Genomic DNA, 26,287 nt, shown 5'->3' with positions numbered 1-26,287 from the left:
AGTTAGTCCAAGATATTGCATAGATGGTGCCATGTCTTCTTACTGCATCACCTCTAGAGACACATAATGTCTAGTTGTCACTCTTTTAATGATGGATCAATTAGTCTAGGTTGAAGAGTTTGAGTTTTGGATCCTTAAAAAGAATTTTTTTTTAGCAGATGTTTGTAGATAAGTTGGCAGTTGCCTGAGGATAACTACCCTCAAGGCAGAATGAAATCAGTGATAAGACAGTGATGTTATTCCAAAGTTCATCTCCGGATGGGCCTGTCATTGCCTCTTTTTCTATTGCTTTTTAAGTCTCACTATGTCACTTCTGGGGTGTGTGTGCTGTGTGTGTGTGTGCTTGACTCTGTGTTTTGTATATTCTTTCTTTCCTTTTTTAAGTAAGAATCTCAAATTTTTATTGTCTTCATAATAAAACAAAATATGAAGCTCAAAACTTGATCAACTGGCCCTTTCTCTTATCTCCTCCCAGATCAAAAATGCTTGCACCTCTTAATAGTCAGCGTTCTCTTAGATCTACTTCCCGGGTGGCTCAGTGGTAAGGAATCTGCCCACAATGTGGGAGACTCAGGTTCGATCCCTGGGTAGGGAAGATCCCCTGGAGGAGGGCATGGCAACCTACTCCAGTATTCTTGCCTGGAGAATCCCATGGACAGAGGAGCCCAGCGGTTTACAGCCCACAGGGTCACAAAGAGTCGGACACGACTGAATGACCAATACTAGATCTGCACTTGGGCTCCGCACATTCAAGCTTCAGTACAGTCTTTTTTTGTAGTTGTAGCCTTTTTCTGGAAAATTGGCTGAGTCTGCCTACCATAGGCGCTTTGCTTCCTGTCGTAACGCCACTTTCCCTGTGCATGCAGAGAATCCTTGCCTTTCTTGTACTATGTCACTCTGTGCAGCTGGCGCTTGCCACACTTCGTACAGAAAGTCTGGCAGGTTTTAGGAACATTCACCACCTTTGCAAGAGCACTGTCGGCACAGAAAGAAGCTTTCTTATGTCTTGTTTCTTCCCAGAACCTGTCATAACTTGCAACTTATACATATTTTTGATGTGACTATAGAGTGAAAGATACATATTTGACATTAAACTTGGTTTATGTTCACTATCTTTAATTTTAAAATCAGCGGATACTTCCTCTTGGGGACAGGACCAAATGAAGCTACCTTTACTCATGCTAGTTAATTTTTTTTTGGTGTGGGGAGATGCTCTGTAACTCCATACCTCTACAGAATTCAATTTTCATGCCATTGACACCGATGACAAGTACTGAGAAAAATCCTGAGTTTCTTGGAAAGACAGGAATTGATAAATTCCCTGGAGGGTACCGTTTGGATATGAGCTTTCTCATTTTGGAAAAGGTTTTATGTGAACTAGGCTCCATAAGCTCTGGGGGCAGTGTGCAAGGTCATGTGTCAAATGAGAGGACCTCTGTGTCTCCAGCGAGGCATAGGACAGATAACTGAACATGGGCAAGGAGCCTCTCTTGCATGTGGCCGGCTGCACCGCTGGTGGCCACGTTCTTGCCTAGTAGACAGTGGTGCATCGACTGGCCAGAGTAGGAAGGAGTCAGAACTGTGTGAGATGTATAAACACAGCCATCTCACTGCTACTGGTCAAATAATTACACATTTCCCTCAGACACTAAAGAATCTGCCCGCAATGCGGGAGACCCGTGATAGATCCTTGGATGAGGAAGATCCCCTGGAGAAGGAAATGGCAACCCACTCCAGTGTTTTGCCTGGGAAATCCCATGGACAGAGGAGCCTGGTGGGCTATACAGTCCATGGGGTCACAGAGTTGGACACGACTGAGTGACCGAGCAGCAGTGTAGGATATATTCTTATATAGTCCCTAAAAAGGGATAATCATCACCTAGGATGGATCAGAACGTCATGAACACCGCGACAGAGGGAAGGAACTCCAAGCCAGGGAGAACAGTGAGCCCTGGGTGCTGCCCCCTGAGTGCCAAGTAAGGCAGGCAGGCGGGGGCACTGGCTCTCCTTGGGGACCACACAGAGGGGCTGAGTACTTTACTATTTAGCGCTCTGGAGGCTTGAGGCCACCCTGGAGGGTTAATGTGTCCAAAGAGCTGCCTTTCCAGGGACTGATGGGAACAGAAGTGCACACTCAGTAATGGGAAAAGTGAGCCAGTCATTGCTCCGAGCAGGTCATTGGCACCTGGCTCTGTGTACCACAGAGACAGACACACAGACACCTAGATGAATATGAAGGTGTGAAAGCCAATTGAGGACGAGTCAAAATAGGATCCAGCCAGAGAGCTATCACTTTATTAGTCTTCACTTGCTCAGTCAGGAAATGGAGGAGTGATGGGATGAATGATGGTTCCCTGGCTGCAATTTACTAATACATTATTGGAGTTATTATTTTGTAAATTTATTTTTGTGTCTTTTATTTTTAATTAATTTTTATTGGAGTATAGCTGCTTTACAATGTTGTGTTAGTTTCTGCTGTACAGCAAAATGAATCAGCCATGTGCTGTACTTAGTCGCTCAGTCATGTCCAACTATTTGTGACCCCATGGACTGTAGCCTGCTAGACTCCTGTGTCTATGGAATTCTCCAGGCAAGATTACTGGGGTGGGTTGCCATGCCCTCCTCCAGGGGATCTTCCAGACCCAGGGAACGAACCCATTGCCTTCTGCATTGCAGGCAGATTCTTTACCACCTGAACCACCAGGGAAGCCCAGCCATACATACACGTATGCCCTCCTTTATTGGATTTCCTTGCCATTCAGGTCACTCCAGAGCACTGAGCAGTCCCCTGTGCTATACAGTAGGTTCTCATTAGTTATGTACTTTATAAACAGTATCAATAGTGTATATGTGTCCATCCCAATCTCCCAATTCTTCCCACTGCCTCCCTCTCCCACTTGGTACCCATACATTTGTTCTCTACGCCTGTGTCTCTATTTCTACTTTGCAAACAGGATCATCTATACTGTATTTCTAGATCCCACACATATGCGTTAATCAGAGTTTGAAAGCACATCATTCTTACCTCCCTGCCTTCTACACACTCACACACACACCCCTCTGATTGTCCTCCTAGCTGCTTTCTAATCTAGATGCTGTAAATGCAGGATGGCTTGGCACCAACCTGTTAGGATGACGATACCAAACATCTGTTCTCAGGAAAGAGCAGATGGACGTGACCACCTTTGGCTCCATCCAGCAGCCCAGCTGTCAGAGGAGGATTTCCTCTGAGTCTGCACTGTGAAGGGTGGAGGTACAGGGGGAACTGACTGCAGTGCTGGCCTGAAAAGGGGGGCAGTGTGTCTTCCAGAACTTGGTTGCAATAGCAGACAATCAATGGTAGTCACATGGCATGTAACAATTTTTGTGAAGAAAAGTCAGCCTCCTGCAAAGGCAATCAGACAAGTCAAGATGCCAGAGAAAAGTCAAGTTCTTATTTGGAAATCTGAGGAAAAGATTGGCTAAAAGCAACAGGAGAAGCTTTTTCCATCAAATTTTCTCAACTGCAGTCATGGGGCATCTTCCCTGTGGAAATTTCTAACATTATCAGATCTCTCTACTTTTCTTGGAAGACTTAGTTCTAAAACTCCACTGCTGTCTATCTTTGATAAACGGCTTTGGTCTGATTATTTTTATGTGAAGAGTTATTGCTATATGGGGCTTCATTTTCCCACCACCCAGTCCCTGACCATTATAATGGTTTTTACAAACCTTGAAGTATTTCAGTTGCTCACGATGATGCTCCTTGATTATCTGTATCTCTTTTAAAGGGACTTGGGTTTATGTGAAACTATGTTTCTTCCTGGGGCTTCCCTGGTGGCTCAGATCAGAAAAAATCTGCCTGCAATGCAGGAGACCTGGGTTCGATCCCTGGGTAGGGGAGATCCCCTGGAGAAGAAAATGGCAACCCACTCCAGTATCCTTGTCTGGGAAATCCTATGAACAGAAGAGCCTGGAGGGCTACAGTCCATGGGGTCGCAAAGAGTTGGACACAGCTGAGCAACTAACACTATATGCCTATATATGCCTAAGTTTCTTCCTGAGAGGTGTAGCTGCTTCTGTTAACCCTCTACCTCTGGTGGTATGGTTGCTTCCACCATAAGCTGCCTTGCAGCTGTCCTCTTCAAACCACAGATGACCACATGAGCAACCCTTGCACTGGTCCTTCCCCCATCATGAAAGGTGGTGTAGCAGCAGCAACGGAGAAGACCCTGATAGAAACCCAGGATGTACTTATGTTGAGAGTTAACCACCCCCTCCTCCCCTACAGCCATGGCAAGATAACGGACCCCAGCACAGGCTCCCCTTGACCCCCAAGCCAGACTCAGATGACAATCACTGGAAGCATCTCTATAGCCTTAGCCATAAAGAACGACGTCATTTAGATGGTGAAGCAATGGCTGCTGGGGATCTAAGAGCATCCTCACCAAGAGCCAAGATTCCTTCTCTGCTTAAACATCTGCTTCCTTGTGGGTTTGCTGACTTTATGTGAGAACTATGGCAAACGCCAGATTGGATAAGCACAGATTTCAACTTTGTCCTGTGCAGAGTGGCCAAGCAGATGAGACTCCATGTAGGGAACACTTGTTTTCTTCTTTTCCTCTTGATAAACTCTTCATCTTCTTTTCAAAGTCATTTCAGACATCACAGCTCAGTGGTGTCTTCTCTCCCCAAGTGAGAAGTAAACATTCCCTCTTCTTCAGAAACTTGCCTTGGGGTCATCACTTGTATCTGCTTATTTCTATGTAGGCTTCCTCTCCTGGATCATTAGCTTCTGGAGGCTGAAGCTCAAGGATCACTCATCATTTTATTATTAACAAAAATAACGTTTTGTTATTTCCAGCCCAGATCCTGGTGCACATGTTATAAGTGATCAATATACAGTTGTAAATGGAAGTAAACCAATTTATTTAACCAGTGGGTCTTGATAGCTTGATGCTGTTACTTTTTTCCACAAAAAACTAACTTTTTATTTTGTACTAGGGTAAGTCCCATTAATAATGTTGTAATAACTCAGCCATACTTATATACGGATCCATTCTCCTCCAAACCCCCTTCCATCCAGGCTGCCACATAACATTGAGCAGAGTGTTACCTTTTTAAAAAATTGAAATATAGCTGATTTACAATGTTGTATTAGTTTCAGGTGTTGAGCAAAGTAATTCAGATGTGTATGTATATATATATATATATATATGTATACACACACATCTGAATAATATGTATACACATCATATATATATAAGTATTTTTATATATATATAATCCTTTTTCAGATTCTTTACCCTTATAGATTATTACAAGGTATTGAACATAGTTTCCTATGTTATGCAGTAGGTCCTTCTTATTTATCTATTTTATGTATAGTAGTATTAGTTATTATGTATAATAGTATAGTTAGTATGTATAATAGTCTCTGTTAATCCCAAACTCCTAATTTACCCCTCCCTCAGCTTTCCCTGTTGGTAACCATAAGTTTGTTTTCTGTGTCTGAGTCTGTTTTCGTTTTGTAAATAAGTTCATTTGTTGATGCCGGTATTTTAAAAAGAGACAAAGCAGGAAAGACCAAATCCATATATGAATTGCCACCCCATCCCATCACCCCAGTGCACACAGTCTCACACATGTGGGCTGTGGGCCCAGGAACTGGACACTTTATGGTTATGAGCAATGACACAATCAAACACGAGAATGGGGACTCCCTGTACAAGTCTACAGCGAATGGATGGTCTGTGACCATCCATCTAGAGTTGAAAGTGACCTGTCTACATGTGCTTGAGAATATGACTAAGATTCTTCCTGTTCCCTTCATGAAGCAGCTTTTCCGTAAACCTGGATTTGTACTCCATGGAGATCAGAGCCTTAATGCAGCTTAAAAGCCAGGGTTCACACATGCCCCCCCTAATGATTTAGTGCAGAAGACTGGCTTTTCCTCTAGTCTGTTGCTGGTACAAGGGATATGGCATCACTGCACTGGTTACAATGGAACCCAAAACAAGGGCTTTTTAAAAAACAATCAAGCAGGCTGACTGATGCCAACTGGATAAACTGCCATATTTGCATACCTGAGGGGAGAACCCACACCGACCTTTTAAACTGTTTCCTGTACAAAGATTTCATTTTGGGTTTAGTTTGATCTTGCAGATTCCTGCCTCCTTCACGGTAGAAGGCATTTCCTATTCATCTGGCATAATGACACGCATCATCTATCAAAGCGGAAACTTGTTCTCTTGTTTCCTGCAGCTTGTAGCTGATGCCACCTTCAGCTGAAAAGTGTGGGAGGTCAGCAGTGAACAGCGTAGTTGATGTAACTAGAGATTATCACACCAAATGAAGTAGGTCAGGAAGAGAAGGACAAACACCGCAGCATATCACTTATATGTGAAATCTAAAATATGGCACAAATGAACCTATCTGTGAGACAGAAGCAGGCTGATAGAGAACAGATTTGTGGTTGCCAAGGGGAGAGGGGTTGGGGGAGGGATGGACCGGGAGTTTGAGGTTGGTGAATGCAAACTATTGCATTTAGAATGGGTAAACAACAAGGTCCTAATGTATGGCAGAGGGAAAACTATATTCAATATCTCGTGATAAACCATAATGGAAAAGAATATTAGAAAAGAACGTCTATATGTGTATAAGTGAGTCACTTTGCTGGATAGCAGAGATTGGCAGAACACTGTAAATCAGCTGTTGTTTTTGTTGTTTTCGTTGACTCTTTGTGACCCCATGAACTGTAGCCCACCAGGTTCCTCTGTCCATGGGATTTCCCAGGCAAGAATATTGGGAGTGCGTTGCTATTTCCCTCTCTAGTGGATCTTCCTGCCCCAGGGACTGAACCTGTGTCTCCTGTGGATTCTTTACCACTGAGCCACCAGGGAAGCCTACTATACTTCAGTTTTTTAGGAAAAGCCCTTACAAGGGAGTGGAGTTGATCACAGCCTTTTAGGTAATCTTACCAGGATGTTTCGTGCATTCTGGATTCACAGAGATGGAAGGGACCTTAAGAAACAGAGACAGAAGTCACGTGCCTCTGGGCCATCCCACTAGACACCGTTTTTAGGCACATGGATGAGCGAGTGTCATTCAAGAAAGGAGATTCCATTATCATCAGTAATCAACTGCTGTGTTTAATAACTTCCCCTAATAAAACGATCTTTCTTATATCCGACCAACATCTTTCATACTGCAATCTCTCTGCCGAGTTATTCTTCAGAATGGGGATGAAAGAAATCATTCATCATCCTCTTTTCACATAACAAGGTGGTCCAAGTCACTGCCTGGCATTGTTTCAGTTCTTTTCTCTTCCGATGCTCTGGTCACCTTTGTTACTGCACAATACCTGCCAAGTTCCCCACATGCCCAGATACCCACTTCTGGGGTAGATCATTCATGAGCACTCAGTAGCATAAGTAATGAGGTGGTGGTTGCTTGGTTCTGGAATGTGACGTGGGGTGAATGCTTTTCCAAATTGGATTTGCTTTAAGAAACCAACATATATTTAAACATCTATCACGTGATAGGCACTGTGCTGATTTGTGTAGCATGTGAGCCTGTGTTTCCTTTAGCTCACTCTCCTGGAATAAAGTTAATTCCACATGGGGAGGTGGAGGAGCCAATACAGCCTTCTAGAGGCTTCTGTCCCCAAAGAAGCTGGGGGAGGAATTGCAGATTTGGGCAGAGGCAGCTGGAGAATGCTTTCATACATATTTCTTATACTAGTGATTGTGTTACCAATTTCCCCTGTCATCACAAAATTACAGAGCATTCGCCTGAAAGAACAGGAAGGTCATCTGAGCAAGTCTACAATGTACTGGTGAGAGTGTCGCACCCAAGAAAGACCCCAGCTCCACCCCTTACTACTTGAGAGACTTTGGGAAGACTGTTTATCATCTATGAATCTCAGGTTTCTTATTTATAAAGTGGACTATTAGTACATTATTTTCATGAGGGTGAAGTGAGATAATAATGCAAATTGTACAAAGTAGCCACTGCTTTATACAGCTGTCTATTTGCTGCTTAGAGTTTTCTAGGAATGCAGTCATGGTATCTATTTTCTTGTTTTTTTAGTATTTTATCAATCAAGTGACTGTGACTCCTTCCTTACACTCAACTGAAATCTGTCCAGTTTGAGGTGTTTTCACTGTAGTTGTTGACCTTCTTCTGATTAGACAAACATTTGAGTACCAGGTGGACTTCTCTGGTGGCTCAGATGGTAAAGCATCTGCCTGCAGTGCAGGAGACCTGGGTTCTATCCCTGGGTCAGGAAGGTCCCCTGGAGGAAGACATGGCTACCCATTCCAGTAGCACATGGGCCTGTGTTTCCTTTAGCTCACTCTGCTGGAATAAATACTACCCACTCCAGTATTCTTGCCTGGAAAATTCCAAGGACAGAGGAGCCTGGCAAGCTACCGTTCATGGGGTTGCAAACAGTTGGACATGACTGAGTGACTAATACTTTTTTTTTCTTTTGAGTACTAGGCACAGTCATAAGCAGCTTTAGAGATGCTCTTTATACCGTATTCCATTTAATCCATCCTCCCTCCTCCACCCAGGTGACAGAACCAAGTCTATTCTCAGAGACATAAAAGAAGGCCCCTGGGACCACACAGTTAGAGCCTGGATCCTAACCTAGTCTTTCTTCTCTTTTCCCTCTCCTGTGCTCCCCCAAGACACATATTAAGCCTCTGTTTTATACACTAAATCGTCCTTTCTCCCCCAAATTTGGCAATCTAACAACAAGAAAAATAAAGCAAAACTATCATTTAAGAAACTTAAATCATTGTACTACTTGAAATCCTTTTTGGAATGAACAATAATAATGATAATGTTGGGTTACATGTGAAAGGTGTGTTTCAAATATGAGTGGAAAATTAAACCAATGATTAGTAGTGGTAGGCCCAAATTATCTCAGGTTTGGTTAGTTTTGGCCAAGTTAGAAGGATTAATATTTTCCATCTCATCACACCTTTACTTACAGATGAACAGGCTTTAACGTAACATGATCCTGGCAGTAGGAGTGTGCATCAAGTCCACCTATGAAATCAACTGCAAATACAACATAGCCCAATGTGAGTAAGTGTGCAAATTCACATAACAGTAGATGATTTACAAAGAACACATGAAAAGCTAACAAAAATATTTATCACACAATGGAAGAATGTGTATTTAATATAAAGACTGTTCAAAATATTATCAGTGGTCAAAAAATGGGGAAATTTAAAAAAAATTTTTAATGGAGGATAATTGTACATCAGCATGGATCAGCCACAGGTGTACACAGGTCCCCTCCCTCTTGAACCTCCCTCCCACCTCCCACCCCATTCCACCCCTCTAGGTTGTCACAGAGCACCTGAAAAAAATGGGGAAATTTGAAGAAACACACACAGAACTTGGGATCTTAGGGACTGAAAAATCACACTTGTTACTGGCTTTAGTAAAAAGTGAAGTATACTAAATAGTATTAGATTTTAAATAATGTGCTTGTCCTTAGGCATACAAATATGCCCTTCCCCCTCATATATCAAAAGATATACCTTTTCTTCTTGTTGCCAGAAACCATTTTTTTTTCCTTAAGAATATTTATTGCATTATTAGAAAGACCTTTGAGAAGTCACAAAATATATGTCCTTGCCCTCTGTCTTCAAGCCATTCCTGACAAATAAGCACCTGCATTTTGCAGAGAAAGTTTCAACTTCTCTCTGGTCGTGTGGTACTTGCCTCATACTGCATAGACTCACTAATTTTGTTAATATTCTTTCTAATCTGTTTCCACTTTGATAAAAACCTCAGTCTTTCTTTTGCAAACCTAATGTCCATGGTTAATCTTAGCTTATTTCTCCTGTTTTTTTGTTTTTTTTTTTCCTGCTGTAGTCCATTAAAGCTATTAATTAGGTTATAGCAAGCTCTGGTTATATTATAGTACTCTAATAAGTATCTGGGTGTATATGAACACCATGAGCTTGGTATGTGTGTGTGTTTAGGTACACAAGATGTGAATATTTTATCATATTCTCCACTCAAGACAGGCATGCTAGTAAACTGTGATTTTGAGAAAGATGAATTAGCCTAGAAGTTCAGAGGGGCCAAGAAAAGCCCATCCTTTTCCTACCAAGGCACATAAGTCACCTGGACACAATCTTAAGGAGAGAAGTAGTGAGAGAAGAGTCAGTCTGAGACACTAAAACGATTTTCCCAGGACTTCCCTGGTTGTCCAGTGGTTAAAAATCCACCTGCCAGTGCAGGAGACACAGGTTTGATCTTTCCTTAGGGAAAAGGAAAGGGAAAGTGAAAGTGAAGTCGCTCAGTCGTGTCCGAATCTTTGCGACCCCGTGGACTGTAGCCTACCAGGCTCCTTCCTCCAAGGGATTCTCCAGGCAAGAATACTGGAGTGGGTTGCCATTTCCTTCTCCAGGGGATCTTCCCAACCCAGGAATCGAACCAGGGTCTCCTGGATTTCGGGCAGACGCTTTGACCTCTGAGCCACCAGGGAAGCCTCCCAGGATGCCTTGGGGCAACTAAGCCTGTAAGGCACAACAAGAGAAGCCCTGGGATGAGAAGCCCTTGGGCAGCAAGAAGACCCAGTGCAGCCAAAAATAAATAAATAAATAAAATACTTAAAAAATTCTTCTATTAAAAAAGGAGTCTTGTCAGAGAGAACTACCAGTGTCTAAAGGGGTCACTTAGTCAGATTAGATTAAGTTTTTATTAGATTAGATATTTAATCAAATATCCAACCCCTGACCTTGTTGACCAATGGGTGAAAATTTAGAAGGAAAAATCACCTGATCAATTAACATTATTGATTAAAAATTGAATGGTCCTAAAAAAAAGTTGGGTAGTACTATAATTTACTGAACTGATATGGAAAATATTTTCATAGTTAGAGATACTATGACTTACAGAGGCACCTTTGGAAGTTGAAGGGTGTGTTAAAAGAATCAAAATTTAAAAAATGTACATTTATGAATAAAATTATTCAATTAAAAAGTTATTTCAAAATAAAATTATTTATAAAAATGAATATGAAAATCAATATACATATTTATTAAAGCAGAATAAAAAGAAACCTTTATACTCATTTGAACATTAAAATATAACATTAATATAATGATTATTTTTGGTATAAATTCATGTACTGCCATGAATCTGCTCCATGGTCCATGTCTATCTGTAAAATACCACATCACTGATCTTTTGGGGGAAAATATACACATATCTTTTCAATATAGTTTTATTATTTTTATAAATTTATTTACAATCTTATTCAACATTTCTTTTTATGATTAGTAAACTTGAAATTGCTGATATCTTGATTGCCTCTGTAAATCATAGTATTTTTAACTATGAAAATATTTTCCATATCAGTTCAGTTCAGTCGCTCAGTCATATCCGACTGCAACCCCATGGACTGCAGCATGCTAGGCTTCCCTGTCCATCACCAACTTCCAGAGCTTGCTCAAACTCATGCTGATAAATGCCAAGCAAATTTGCTACAGAAAGGACAGGTGTCATATAGTTTAGCCCAAATACTTTCCCAAGCACTGCAATTTTACCTCCATTTAGCACATTTTTCTGTGCCAAGAATTTTACAGGACACAAAATAACTTGCATTTATTTATGATACTTTTTAGACCTTCTCACAAATTAACTTTTTTCATTTTGGTGTAGAATATAAATTTGTCAAATAAAATGCAGTTCTGTCAAAAGAGTCTTTTCTCAAGTCAAGAGATTTCAAAAGGAAACTATGAAACTGAAAATTAAATTTCATATAACGTTTGAACTCTCAATATTTAATTTGTCCAGTTTGCTTGTTTTGTGAGCATAAATTTCTATGTTTTCCTTTTTTTGTAAGCTTTCACTTATTGCCATCTACTAAAGATTCAAAAGATGATTTTGGGGGTGCTTCATTTGTTGAATAGTTTGACTTAAGTTCTTCAACTGATCTTGAATGCAGTGCAGCTAAAATGCGGAAGACTCATTTATAAAATGCTCACAGTCACTTGGATTAATTTACGAAGTAGTTCTTTAAAGACAGAAATGACCCTAACTGATTAATGAAGAGAAGCCAAGAGAGAAAACGTATTCTGTCATCCCGAAGCCTTTGTTTTGTTTGCTTGTTTTCAACATCAATTGCATTACAAAAATATTTGCAGGGAAATGCAAACCAAAACCACAATGAGATACTACTTTATACTCACCAAAATGGCTATAAAAATCAGATAATAAATGTTGGTAAAGATATGGAGAAATTGGAACCCTCATGCACCGCTGGTGGTAATGTAAAATGGTGCAAGACAGGTGGTTCTTAAAAGAGGAAGTACAGAGTTACCATGCGTGATTGCATGCTCACTCATGTCTGACTCCTTGGGACCCCATGGACTGTAGCCTACCAGGCTCCTCTGTCCATGGGGATTCTCCAGGCAAGAATGCTAGAGTGGGTTGCCATGCCCTCCTCCAGGGGATCTTCCTGACCTAGGGATCGAACCCATGTCTCCTGCATCTCCTGCATTAGCAGGTGGATTCTTACTCCTAGGTATACACCCAAGAGAAATGGAAACATACATCCACATAAAAATTTGTACACAAATTTTTAAATTCTCAATATTTAGTTTGTCTAGTTTGCTTGTTTTGTGAGCATAAATTTCCATGTTTTCCTTTTTTGTAAGCTTTCACTTATTGCCATTTACTAAAAGATTCAAAAGATGATTTTGAATCATTTTTGAAAATAGCATTATTCATCATATCCAAAAGGTGGAAAAAGTAGGTAATTAAGAAACTGAAAACATCAAGAATCTTTTATGAGTAGAACAGAACAATGTTGTTTTTGTCAACAGAAACCTGATATTTCCATATTAGAAAAATAGTTTTTTAAGCACACACTGACACTTCCCATTTGCCAGAGTAGGAATACAGTTTAAGTAAAGAGGTAAACTGAAGTGTTTATAGATTTTAAAGTTTTAAAAAATAATGCTTTAAAAAATGAAGTTGTTCTTTGACCCAACGAAATACTTGAAAACAACTCAGTAGGAAATACCTTCAGCTTTTTAAGCTTTCAGAGTGGTAGTTGTATCACACTGTTAAGAAAGTGAAGTGACTGTGCATTCTAAAAGTCACTGTAATGAGAAAGATGGGAGAACAGAAGCTGCTGAATTAAGGAGTTGCTCCAGTAGAAATAAGGAGATGAATTGTAATGAAACCTGAGAAGTAGCAGAAGAGGCATAGATGGGTTTTCAGAAATATTAGAAAAGGAAAATTAGAAACAAAACATCATGAAATCTGAAGCAATCACAGGAAGAACACCATCTAAGGATCTTTGGCAGAAGAGTGGCCTGGGAGGAGATGAGGAAGACAGAAGGTAGAGGGGTGTGCACAACTTGCTGAATGACCTGCAGGATAATTGACTTGAATTCTCTGGTTATTAAAGTCTTAAAATGTAGAACAGAAAAATCAGCACAATTAAGAGCTGGCATCAATGGTGCAGAAAAGCCGGTTACAGAGAACATTGCCCTCTTCACCCATTCTCGGAAACTGAGGTGTTACTATAAAAGATCCCTTGGGGAGAGCCCACAGCCTGGAAAACCCATTGTTCAAAGTCCTTTCAAATGTATTTCCTGTGCCAACTTCCAAGCACAGAGCCAAGTGACTTCTTAGAACAAATTATGTTACTTGCAATGGAATATCTTTGTGGTTATTCACTTTCCCCATGGTAGATCCCAGACAGGGGCTCTCACTGACCTGGAGGAACTCCAAAGCCACTTTGGATTTATAGCATCATCTTACTGTACAAACACAGACTTGTTTTCCACTTGTTGGGCTTCCCTGGTGGCTCAGACGGTAAAGAATCCATCTGTAAAGCTGGATAACAGGGTTCCATCCCTGGGTCAGGAAGATCCCCTGGAGAAGCGAATGGCTACCCACTCCAGTATTCTTGCCTGGAAAATTCCACGGACAGAGAGGAACCTGGTGGGTTACAGTCCATGGGGTCGCAAGAGTAAGGCACGACTAATACTTTCACTTTTCTTTTTTTCTCACTTTTCCACTTGTAAGAGATTCACAAGTGAGTCTTCTGTTTGACTACAGGGAACTTTTGGTCATCAGTGAGGTTTCCAATAGATAAGTCAGTATTACCTACTCAGGGCTTCATCCAGACACTGCAATCCCAACTGACACCTAAAGCAAGACAGGCCATTTTCAGTGTGTACTCAAGCTATCATTTGTGTCCCAGGTTTAACTAGATTCACCCTGGTGGCTCAGCTGGTAAAGAACTCGCCTGACGATGCAGGAGATACAAGACATGTGGGTTCGATCCCTGGGTTGGGAAGATCCCCTGGAGGAGGGCATGACAATTCACGCCAGTATTCTTGCCTGGAGAATCCCCATGGACAGAGGAGTCTGGTGGGTTACAGTTCATGGGGTCACAAACAGTTGGACACGACTAAGTGCGCACGCACACACACAGCAGAGAATGAACCAGAATGCAGGCATTTTTTTCTGATCCAGCTCGGTTGCACACTGCCTTGTCTCTGACTGGGAAACACGGGGACACTCTACCATTGCATTTAGCTCAGAGAAATGAAAAGACTTGGGAGGATGAGGATCAATTAACATATTTACTCTGAGCCTGCTTCTTGCTCTATCATTGTTCCCGCTATGTCGTTATGAGACTATTCTAATAAGCATTTATTTTATAGGTCGCCAGCAATACTGCTTAAGGGAGCACTGCTCAGGCTTCTAAAGAACTCAAATATGGGGGCCGTTACATTGTGATTTACTCATTCTGTGATAGGAATTCATAAGAGAAAAGCCAGGGCAGATGCTCGACATCCACTGAGTTCATGCAGTGAGAACCTTAACAGACCACAGGGAGGATTTTGCAGACCCCCGTAGGTAATGAAGGCTTTTAGGAGAGAGTGGTGGTTTCTGAGGGAGCTGGCAACTGAACTCTGCCTGCGTTACTAGGGAACGAGCTGGCCCACAGCATCGCTGATCTGGTGCCTCTTCCTGTCTGAAGAATCTGAGCTTTCAGGGGGCACGACCCGCTGAGCCAAATCGCAGACCATGGGGGGGCAGCTCACATCACACAGAGTGGGTCCAGGCATGGTGCCCCCATGGGTCTGCTGGACCTGGTGAACTTGACTGTGCCCTGAAACACTGCTGACCCCCAGAGGAGGTGGTTGGGGCTGTGCAACTGCCTGCTGGAAATAACTTTAGGAATGTTAAGAGCTGTTCAAACTGGTAGATGACAGCCCATGGGCAAGCTTTATTAATGTTCATGATTGTTCTCTTTATAATATAGGAAATTTACCATCCCCTCCACCTTTCAGAAAGCACTGGGAACTGAAGAAGGGAAGCTTCTCGCATGGGACCCCTGAGATGCTCAGGGAGAAGTCAGCCTCACTGGAGGGGCAGAGTCTGCCACCCTAGAGGTGGCCTTGGCCAGGTCCGTCTTCCAGCACATTTACCTCTTTTTGCCTGCTATCAGCCATGCAAAGTGGATCCATCTCACTTCATCTGGTCCCCCTCAGGCAAAGGCACTGATGTGGAAAGCTGATACTGCGCAATGACTCGGATGGCTCTGTGGCCTGGGAAACACCGAGAGGTGTCACTGGGAGAGTCTGGAGGGTCTGGAAGAAACCACACATCTGTCTGGGGGTTCCAGTCCCTCCTCCTCTTGCGGGGTCCGGGTGGGGAGGCAATAAGAGGCCAGCTGTCTTCAGCTGGGGAGTGCATCCCCCAGGGGATGTGAGGACTTCCCAAATGGTGTGTAATTTAAGGTGGAGGTGGAAGTGTTAGTTGCTCAGTCATGTCCAACTCTTTGCGAACCCATGGCCTGTAGCCCACCAGGCTCCTCTGTCCATAGAATTCTCCAAGCAAGAATATTGGAGTGGGTTGCCATGCCCTTCTCCAGGGGACCTTCCCAACCCAGGGATTGAACCTGTGTCTCCTGCATTGCAGGCAGATTCTTTACCATCTTAGCCACCCAGGAAGTCGATTTAAGGTAGCCAATTCCAAAAGTGTTATTCCAAAACGTGTGTGTCCTGAGAAGGTACCTGTGGCCATTCTGGTTCTGGGTTCACTCATTCTCTTCCACAGCTATCTACTTTCTGCTTGACTGAAGGCATTTATCTCAACCATCTGGAGAGGCACTCATCTTATTGCACTTCCCAGGGTAAAAGGCTCCAGGGCACTAAACCAAAGCAAAGTTTTAATTTCTTATGAGGGATGATAAAGTAACAGCTACTAATGACAAGGTAGGTAGCTTCCAAAATAATGGAAGGAGGACATAGTTGATTTATCACTTGTAGTACTTTAAAATAATCTAACAATTTTTATTGAATTATAGTTAATTTACAATGTCCTGTTAGTTTCAGGTGTGCAGCAAAGTGTTTCAGTTATACACATATATTTATATATAGACATGACTGAGCGACTGAACTGAACTGAACTGATGTCTTTTTATAATCTTTTCCAATATAGGTTATTATAAGACATTGAGTATAGTGCTCTGTGATATACAGTACATCCTTGTTGGTCATCTATTTCATACATATTAGTGTGTATATTTTAATCCCAAACTGTTAATTTATCCTTCCCTAAAAAATGATTTTTGATAATGGAGCATATATACTTTTGACATGCACTGCAGCCACTTTATAATTCCCACTTATCCTATCTCCTTTCCTCCGTTATGTCTCCTCTTTTGTGTTTATCACTGTTTACCATATGGTACTGTATATTTTGGGCTTTCCAGGTGGCTTAGTGGTAAAGAATCTGCCTGCCAATGCAAGCAGACCCAAGAGATGCAGTTTCGATCCCTGGGTTGGGAAGATCATCTGGAGAAGGAAATGGCAACCTACTCCAGTATTCTCGCCTGGAAATCCCATGGACAGATGAGCCTAGCAGGCTATAGTCCATGGGATGGCAGAGTTGGACATGACTGAGCATGCACACAAGCACTATATATTTTGTTAAAAAAAATTGATATCTAACTCCTTCACTATAATTTAAGTTCTATGAGATAAAAATTTTTATCTGACCTTGTCTGGTTTTGTTCACTGCTATCTCCCCAGAATTTAGAACAGTGCCTGGTACAAGGTAAGCTCTCAAAACTATTTAGGAAGAGAAGGAATTAAAACAGTTGAGTGACATTACTGTAACAAATTTCCTCCCATTCTTATATTGAAATGAGGTAAAAAGTACCTCAGGTACCTATTATATTCTAGCAATAACCAATGTTCATCTATGAATACATGAACTAATTGAAACAAAACCACCCTGTCCATTTTATTAAGAGGTACCCTTCCAATAAATATTTCATTTTATGTTTAAGACTTGTTCATCAATATCTGCAATGTATTTATGTTTGCTCATGTTGGTAGAAGATAACTGCCATTATTCTAAAGTGTCACTAGCTCAGTCGTGTCTGAATCTTGGCGATCCCATGGACTGCAGCCAGATTCCTTTGTCCATGGGATTCTCCAGGCAAGAATACTGGAGTGGGTTACCGTTTCCTTCTCCAGGGGATCTTCCCAACCCAGGGGTCGAACCTGGGTTTCCAGCATTGCACGCAGATTCTTTACCATCTGAGCCACCAAGGAAGCCCACCGTTATTCTAAAGATAAGCTTCAAATGCTAAATCTGATTTTGCCAAAATAAGGAAGGCACATTTTTTATTTTTAAAGATGATACCCACAATATTTGTCATATCATACTCTGTTACATTTGATTGTTGTTTGTTGTTGTTTAGTTGCTGAGTTGTGTCTGACTCTTTGTGACCCCGTGGACTGTAGCCTGCCAGGCTCCTTTGTCCATGGGATTTCCCGGGAGAGAATATTGGAGTGGGTTGCCATTTCCTTCTCCAGGCGATCTTCCCAATTCAGGGACAGAACTCACATCTCTTGCATTAGGCAGGCCTTGGCAGGAGGATTCTTTATCGCTGAGTCATCAGGGAAGCCATTTGATTGAGCTAGACTTTAATAATGGCAGATTATTAATTAGATGCTCATTTTATAGCCATACAAAATTTTGCAACTATTAAAAGTAAACAGTTTTTTTTTTTTTTTTTTGGTGGGGGCGTTGTTTTCACAACTGTGTAGTATTTGAATTACATCCTAAAATTCTGTTATTGTAATGATAAGCTTTACATTGAATTCTTGCTAACGAGACACTTGATTTGGTTGGTGCTAGTGGTAAAGATGGAGAAGGCAATGGCACCCCACTCCAGTACTGTTACCTGGGAAATCCCATGGACGGAGGAGTCTTGTAGGCTGCAGTCCATGGGGTCTCGAAGAGTCGGACACAACTGAGCGACTTCACTTTCACTTTTCACTTTCATGCATTGGAAAAGGAAATGGCAACCCAATCCAGTGTTCTTGCCTGGAGACTCCCAGGGACGGGGGAGCCTGGTGAGCTGCCATCTATGGGGCTGCAGAGTTGGACACAACTGAAGTGACCTAGCAGCAGCAGCAGCAGTGGTAAAGAACTCACCTGCCACATCTGCCAATGTAGGAGACTAAGAGGGGTGGGTTTGCTCCCTGGGTTGGGAAGAGCCTCTGGAGGAGGGCATGACAACCCACCCCAGTATTCTTGCCTGGAGACTCCACTGGACAGAGGAGGCTGGTGGGCTACAATCCATAGGGTTGTAGAGTTGGACATGACTGAAGTGACTTAGCATGCACTCTTGAGCCTTTTTTTTTTTTTAAAGCTTTTAACTGGCATTGCTTTTATTCTCTAGTCCTTTTTCCTCACAGTAGCACAGACACTGAGGGTAAATCACTCTCTTTTTTCTTGGTATTTCAAGTCACTCTATGGGATTCTTTGTACGTAATACATCCCCTTTGTGCAAAGTGCGCAGAGTGACATTTCCCCAATGCTTTCAGTGTTATTCCTTTAGGTGCATGGGTACACTTATTCTATGACACTATGTGAATAGAAAATACAAAATTCTATTTTGTATTCTATAAATCTATACAGTTTTTCTGTAAGGATACCATGGACAGTCTCTAGCATTTTGTCTTGATTCTTGTGTGAGGGGAACCTGGTTATAGTGTCCCTACAAGGTGCTTTGATAATAAAGCATCTGTTGCTGTAATTTCTTCTCTCACTCTTGACTGCTAGAGTAGTATCATCTTTATAAAAATGCCTAGGACATCCCGGCTCCCACAGCCTTCTTCCTTAAAGCACACATACACTTTTTAGTTTTCATTTTCTCATATTCATGAAGAAAGGACCTAGGATCTTTTCTTTTTCCTTTTTAATTTTCATCTTTAATAGTATGATTGCTTTTATAAAATTAGTTTTTGTTGGCATAGCATTGCCTCACAATGTTGTTTGTTTCTGCTGTGCAGGAAAGTGAATCAGCTATATGCTTACATATATCCCTTCTTCTTTTTTTTTTTTTAATTGTTTTCTATTCCCTTTAAAGTGCTTCCCAGGTGGCACAGTGGTAAAGAATCCGCTTGCCAATGCAGGAGATGCAGGAGATGTGGCTTCAACTCCTGGGTCGGGAAGAGCCCCTGGAGTAGGAAATGGCGATCCTCTCCAAGTATTCTTGCTTAGAGAATTCCATGGACAGAGGAAGCTGGTGGGCTACAGTCCATGGGGTCGCAAAGAGTCACACAGGGCTGAGCATGCACGCACACACATTCCCTTTAAAGTTACTCAGGTTTTTTAAAGCCACATAAGTTGTACTGTTTTCCTTTTGTAGATATACTGCTAACCCTTTGGTTCATCTTCATCAGTAATTGGGTGGAATGGCTGCTTACTATTAACAACTGCAATTTGGCTTTCCTGAAGTTTCTTTCAAAGTTTTTATAAGTTTTCAATTACTGTATGCTCAGAATCAGGGGTGGCTGAAGGCCTTTGCGTCATTACTATCAGGCTCATTCAGAGGAATATTTTATTCTAGAGGAAACAAGATTTTTAAAAATTCTGAAAACACCTCCCTTTTCTATTTTTGGAGCTGCCTTTTCATTTTTTAATTTGGATGAATTTCCTCTTTTGTTTTTCTTATGGGTCCACATTTCTGAAGGCAGATGTTCCCATAATCAGAGCACAGAGTTTCTTTCCACTTTAAAATTTTCCGTGAGTATATAATACTTAAACAATGGCACAGTGAATTTCTAGGATCTGTTTGGGGTCAATAAAGCAGAATGGAATGACTCAGAGAAAAAATATTAAACTAAAAAGGTAAGGGCTAAAAACAGCTCTAAGAATTTGTCTAAACAGGTACATTTTTCCCCCTTATACAATGCATTTTTCTTAGTTATTCAATTTTTCCCCAATATATTTTTATCACTCATTTAAATCTAGCTAATGTTTTACTTTGCTCTATAAATCAAGTGACAAATACTTGTTGACTCTGAAGTCTCTCTAATTCAGTTTTTCCTGTCTGCTTCTACACTTTTGAACATTTCCCCTTTGAATATTCTTTTTCCTTTTAAAAATAGCCTCTATTATTACTTTTGGTTTTCCAATTTCTAAGACAGACTCCATCCCCAAAATGCCATTTCTTCTGAGATCATTTTATAAATTCCTTTCTCTTTCTATGAATGACTGTTCAAAGAAAATTGAATCTGATCATATTCTTCCCAAGATTAAATCTTTTCATTGATTCCACATCATCTATCAGAGCATCCCAGCTGTTGAGACCTGAGTAGGTACAGCTGACAGGATATTGATTCCCTAATTCCCTGGTGTGTGGGTGGTGGGGACGGGGTGGGGCATGCTCACGTCCGCATGCTTGCTGAGCAAGACTGGAGGTAGCTAGTGGTCTGGGATGCTCATTTATTGCTGGGAAAAAGTAACTTATTTGTCACAGTGTGCCTCATAAATTTTGACTTTTCTCTATAAGTGCCAAGATATGAAATAGGTTGGGACTCACTTGCCTGGAGAATCCCATGGACAGAGGAACCTGGTAGGCAACAGTCTATGGGGTCACAGAGTCAGACACCACTAAAGTGACTTAGACTTAACACAGGTATAAGCCAGAATCCAAGGTCCCTCAAAGACTGACCCTGTTGTTCACTTAGTGAACTGAACACACCCCATACTCATCACTTCCTGAGTACCCCATGGTTTTCCCACAGTAGTTTGACATATCTTTTTGCCAGCGTTTTAATGTCCTCTTCCTTGTAATTTTCTTCATATAGACCATGTTCTCATGCTCTGAGCAGCCAGGCTTGATGCTCTGACAGAGAATTAGCTTCCGCTGATTTTTTTCAGTGCATCTGATTCACTTTATGCAGACCATGATCTGTGCTTCACTCGTCCATCATTATTTACATACCTGGCTCACTTATTAGACGTGAGATCTCCTAAGAAAGGGACCAAGGCTTATTCATCTCTGTATCCTTGCGGGTCTAATACATAGCGGTTCTTCAGTAACTGTTTCTTGAACTAATGAATCAAATGAATAAAGGATTAGCTACTTAAACTTGTTTAAGTCCTAAAATTAAACAATAATATTCTGGATCTGGACTATACTTTCAGACATGGAAAGATCAATTTCTACAGAACAAGAAGAGATTTTGGAAAATGCCAAATCTAGTTGAGCACTGCAAGAATTGGCAACCTACCTAAAATATAGAAATAACACAGAATACCATCAGGAGATACGGTTGAAAGAAATTAAGCGGAATGTCAACAGAACATCTGAGTCAAACGGGAAGACATTAAAATGTTTTAAAGGGTTAGTGAGTATAAAGCCAACCAGAAAGAGATTCTTGATAGGAGTAAAGTCTTGTGTCTACTCAAATCTAACATAATCTGAGTCCCAATGCTGTGGGCTGCTGAATTAGTCACATTGGAAGGATATGTCATGAGATCGCCTCTTGTTCCACCAACTATTTTAAAAAGCTCCGAACCTCCATTAGTGGAAAGTGAGAATTGCCTTGGAATTGAGCTCCTGCTTCCTAGTTGAAAATTCCTTAAAGTGAAAGAAAGTGAAAGTCACTGTCGTGTCTGACACTTTGTGACACCATCGATCAAAGCCCTCCAGGCTTCCCTGTCCATGGAATTCTCCAGGCAAAAATACTGGAGTGGGTTGCTATTCCCTCCTCCGGGGGATCTTCCCTCCCCGTGGATCAAACCCAGGTCTCTTGCATTGCAGGCAGATTCTTTACCTTCTGAGCCACCAGAAAATCCCTTAACATGCAGCAAACTCAAATCATCTGAGATGTTTACTTAATGGAGAAATAAATTCCAACATTTATTTCGACATTTATTCACCGTGGTGGCTCCACCATTTTGAACATGTGACTTCCAAAGCTGGTCTGTAACCAAGAGGCAGAAAGGGGAAGAACATGGAGAATCACATAGGGGAGGATTTGGGGGCCATGCCTGGAAGTGAGGGTGTCTCTTCTGCTCACATTCCATGATCTGGAATTCAGTGTCATGGGATACCCAACTGCAGGGAATTTGGGAGATGCAACCCAGCGGTATGCCAGAAGAAGAAGACACAAATGGCAAATAGCTGGCAAGCCCCCGACACAAGCACATAGGTCCAAGCTTGGCAGTTGACTGAACTGTATTCAGCAAAGAAAGATGTTCCGAGGGTATGCCATTTACTCTAATCTAGACTTTGTGTTCTTCTTATAATCAGAGAGCAAGAGCAAACAAAAGAGAGGCGAGAAAGAAGACAGCAAGAGCAGACACGGGTTTGATACCTGGGCCGGGAAGATCCCCTGGAGGAGGGCATGACAACCCGCTCCAGTATCCATGCCTGGGAAATCCTATGGACAGAGGAGCATGGCAAGCTACAGTCCATAGAGTGGCAAAGAGTCAGACAGGACTGAAGCAACTGAGCATGCACGCACAGCTTTATTCATAAGCTGAAGAAAAAGATCCAAGGAGAGGAAGAAACTAGGATGGGGATGGGAAAAAGAGATAAGGCCAGGGAGGCAGAGAGAGAATCATGAATGACACCAGCTGCCTGAATACGTGGGAAGGACGGACAGAGGAGCCACAAGAGCCCCAGGACAGAGTGAAGCCCCCCTCTTCTGTGTCAGCAAGAAGAAAATCTTGGATTAATATGGACAGCTCTGATGGGAGAGAGACCCGAGGAGCCTGCGGGAAGCCACGTCTGCTGCCTTGCCTTCTCTGTATCTTAGAGTCTCAGGCTGTCAGTGCAGAGCAGAGGAGGACAAAGATGCCACAATTACATCACCTGTCTCGGCTTCATGTCCTCATTCCTAAAATGAGAGTAAGGACTCCAAAGTTGCAGTGTAGGGAGCTTTAAGGCTGCAGTTTTCACGGACCAGGAGACGCCGTTGATTTGGAATGCATGAGAGGAAGAAGCAGAGGGGGCCCTCACACACGTGCCCTCGTGGGGCAGCATCAGGGCCAGTGGGTAAGGCACATGCTTCTCTGCTGCTCAGGGACCGATCACCGGGCAGCTCTGGGATGGCTGGAGAGAAACGAGGGCTCGGCGTACCCGTGGTAGGGCTGGCTGAGCAGCTCAGTTGGATGACTGAGAAAGGTGGAGATGAGTTGGGATGGGGCTACTGACTTTAGAATTAAAATGGAGATACAAGAGACCATGTCAGAATACTGCTAGCTCCTCTCTCCCTTGGGTTTCTAAATTCTCCCACTAATAATGCATTATTATTGAATAAATAATAAAAACTATTGCCCAGGATCGACATAAAATCCTTGCATTCCCCCCTTTCTTTTTCTTACTGCATTTAGGATGCCATGAGGATGTGAACTTTCTTTTTTCAGTTGTTCCCTCATAATCACCTCTGGCTCCCAAATCTCTCATCTTCCATTCTGTACCATCTGGATGGCAGATCCTTCAGTCTTCCTTCTCAGGGAAGGGCATGCTCCACAGCTTGGACTCTTGGTAACCATAAGAACCTGGGAGCTCCAACCTGTCTGACCCCGGCTGTAGGGAGATGAGATCATGTCTCTTTTGAGTTGACAGGCATCTGTGTAGAGGGCTTGCCGTAAGGGGTGAAGCTGGTTTTCACACTGCCTGGGCTGTTAGTCTGGAGCAGAGAGATGAGGATGTCTTGAATAGCTACCTGATATTTACCATTTGGAAATGAATGAAGAAAAGGTGATGCACTTGATGGTGCCTTGAAATATTCCCGGCTCTGGGCGTCATCCAGAGGGCTGTGATGTTAGAGCTGAAAGTGCTTGGGTGACCCCTAATGGGAGATTCTATTTGTTAATGGGCACAGAGCTAGGTATTGGCAGAGTGAGGACCACTTTCATTTAAAAATTTTCTAACATACAGTTTCAAGTGGAAACACAGAAAAATTAAAGCCGTTTCTGACTGTCACTTCACTTTGCCATTTCACTGTGAGGTTAGCCCTGACTTTGGAGCTAGTTTTAGTAAGATGGCTTTGCTATCTTGACTCTATGGAGAGTCCCTCCTTGACTTACTGGTTTGGGGAGCTGGGTGTTAATGACATCCCTCTTGAGAGACACTGGGACATGTAAAATCCCCCATCCATGAAATCACCGATGTCTTTGACGCTGACTCTGGGCTCTTTCTTCAGTCTTGAGGCTGGGCAAGTACAGGGCTTGTAAGCCTGTAGGGTGCAGCCCAGCAACCCTCAAACATCCACATATTGCAAAGCTCACGAAATAAAAAAAACGTTTACTCTTCTGAGGATCATCCAGGCCTCGTCTGCTTTCTCTCTGTCCTCTACTGCCTGACTTCTGGGTCACATTATTTTTCTAAGGCTTTTCCAGACATCAGAAAATAAAGGAAGGGAAACTGGAAATTAACACTCAGACTGGTCAGTTTCCCTCCCATTAGCTTCTCCAGTGAATTCTCAGCAGGACCTAAGTTCACATCATTGCTATGGTACTATCACCTCGTTCTCTTAACAGGAATTCACGGAAAGACAGGCAAATACACGAACACTAGTCTATGGGAAGCCTCAAGGACAGCAGATATGCAATTATTTTTCCAAAGCTTGTGTTTCCTTCCAATAAAGAGTTTCCCAAACTACATTAGCAAGGGGCGAACAGTTGTATGAGGAGGTATTTTGAGATTTTCAAAATAAAATACTGAACCCACATCTGGGGAATTTGTTTTCTTTTCAAAAACTTTTCAAAAACACGTAGGGTTTTCAACATACATTTCTCGAGCCATTCAACATATACGTAGTAGGCTGGGCTTTTCAAGCCCAGCAGATGCTCCATTCACAATTTGCAACCTAATACCAGATGAAGCAGAGCTAGCAAAGATCCTCTGAAGAAACCTGACTATATTTATAAAGTTAATACTATTTGTCAGCGTCTTTGCTTCCCCTCCACACTTCCTTGAATTAAAAAAGGTATTTTTAGGAAAACTGACAAGACAGTAGCCATCCCACAAGTTCATTTTCAGCAGTAAATGGTTCACAAACAAGATGTTGACATATTTTTACTATTACAGGTTCCAAATGCCCTGGTCTCACAAAAGTGTTCAAAGAGACTGACAGATATTAAAAAGAGAAATAAAAAGAGAAACAGATATAAATAGGCTTTTTCATGAGAATGAATGATGAACAGTATTGACCCTACTTAGCAGCACTCTTGCTTTTGTGAGCTTTTTATTTCACTGTCTTTGACCTGCAATCATAGTCTTTATAGGAAATGGCGAAAGAGTCTGAAAGGTAACTAAGATGGGTGGCTGGAAATAAATGTTTCCTCAAGCATTTATTACCCTTCAGAAATGTCCATCAGCTGAAATGTTAGTCCCATAGAACCACTTAAGCACTGCAGAGGAGAGAGGCAGGTAGTTATTAATTTTTAAGGATGGCTGACAGCTTTCAGTCCATGAGCAAGGCTTAACTTTGCATTTTGAATAATGCAGAGATTTTCATTAGTTAGAATAGGAATCAAAATGATAAATGCTATATTGTCTGCCAAAATACTATGACATTACAGTGTCTATTTGCAGTTACCTTTCAGAAGAAGCTTTCTAGAAGTATGCTTAGATAAGCTGAAAGGCTACCAGTATTGTTTTCTTATTTGATGTTTACATTTTGGAAACACAATTCAAAGGACACAGCTTCTCGACTGGAGGTTGGTAATGCCCTCTCGCTAGCTCAATGGTGGCTCCAAAGGGCAGTTCATTATTACCTGACAGCTAAGTGTTGGCATAAATTGCACTAGTCTATGGGATCAATGCAATCGGTTTCAGACTTTTTTTTTTTTTGCTCACATCTACCTTCTGAAGACTTTGGGACAATTTAATTACAACTGCACTTAGATTCCTACTTCTTTCAATAAAAAAATGTAAGATTACCCTCACTTTGAGAACTATCAGACTAAAAGGTTTGTGATTGCT

At 41.9% G+C, this 26,287-nt stretch overlaps 1 protein-coding gene and 1 pseudogene across 1 annotated transcript in view; both read right to left on the bottom strand.

Annotated features, from left to right (window-relative positions):
* Positions 1–433: 433 nt before the first annotated feature.
* LOC138088311 (large ribosomal subunit protein eL42-like) lies at positions 434–6,976 on the bottom strand (annotated as a pseudogene).
* Positions 6,977–8,974: 1,998 nt separating this feature from the next.
* NKAIN3 (sodium/potassium transporting ATPase interacting 3) overlaps positions 8,975–26,287 on the bottom strand; it is a 280,276-nt gene continuing 262,963 nt past the window's right edge. The window contains exon 6 of the mRNA XM_068983424.1: positions 8,975–9,048. Coding sequence (XP_068839525.1) covers positions 8,975–9,048 — 74 coding nt within the window. The remainder of the gene's footprint in view (positions 9,049–26,287) is intronic.

Source organism: Capricornis sumatraensis, chromosome 11 (assembly GCF_032405125.1).
Source record: "Capricornis sumatraensis isolate serow.1 chromosome 11, serow.2, whole genome shotgun sequence".
NCBI lineage: Eukaryota > Metazoa > Chordata > Mammalia > Artiodactyla > Bovidae > Capricornis > Capricornis sumatraensis.
Note: the sequence above shows the minus strand (reverse complement) of the source record. Positions and strands in the feature narration are given on the sequence as shown.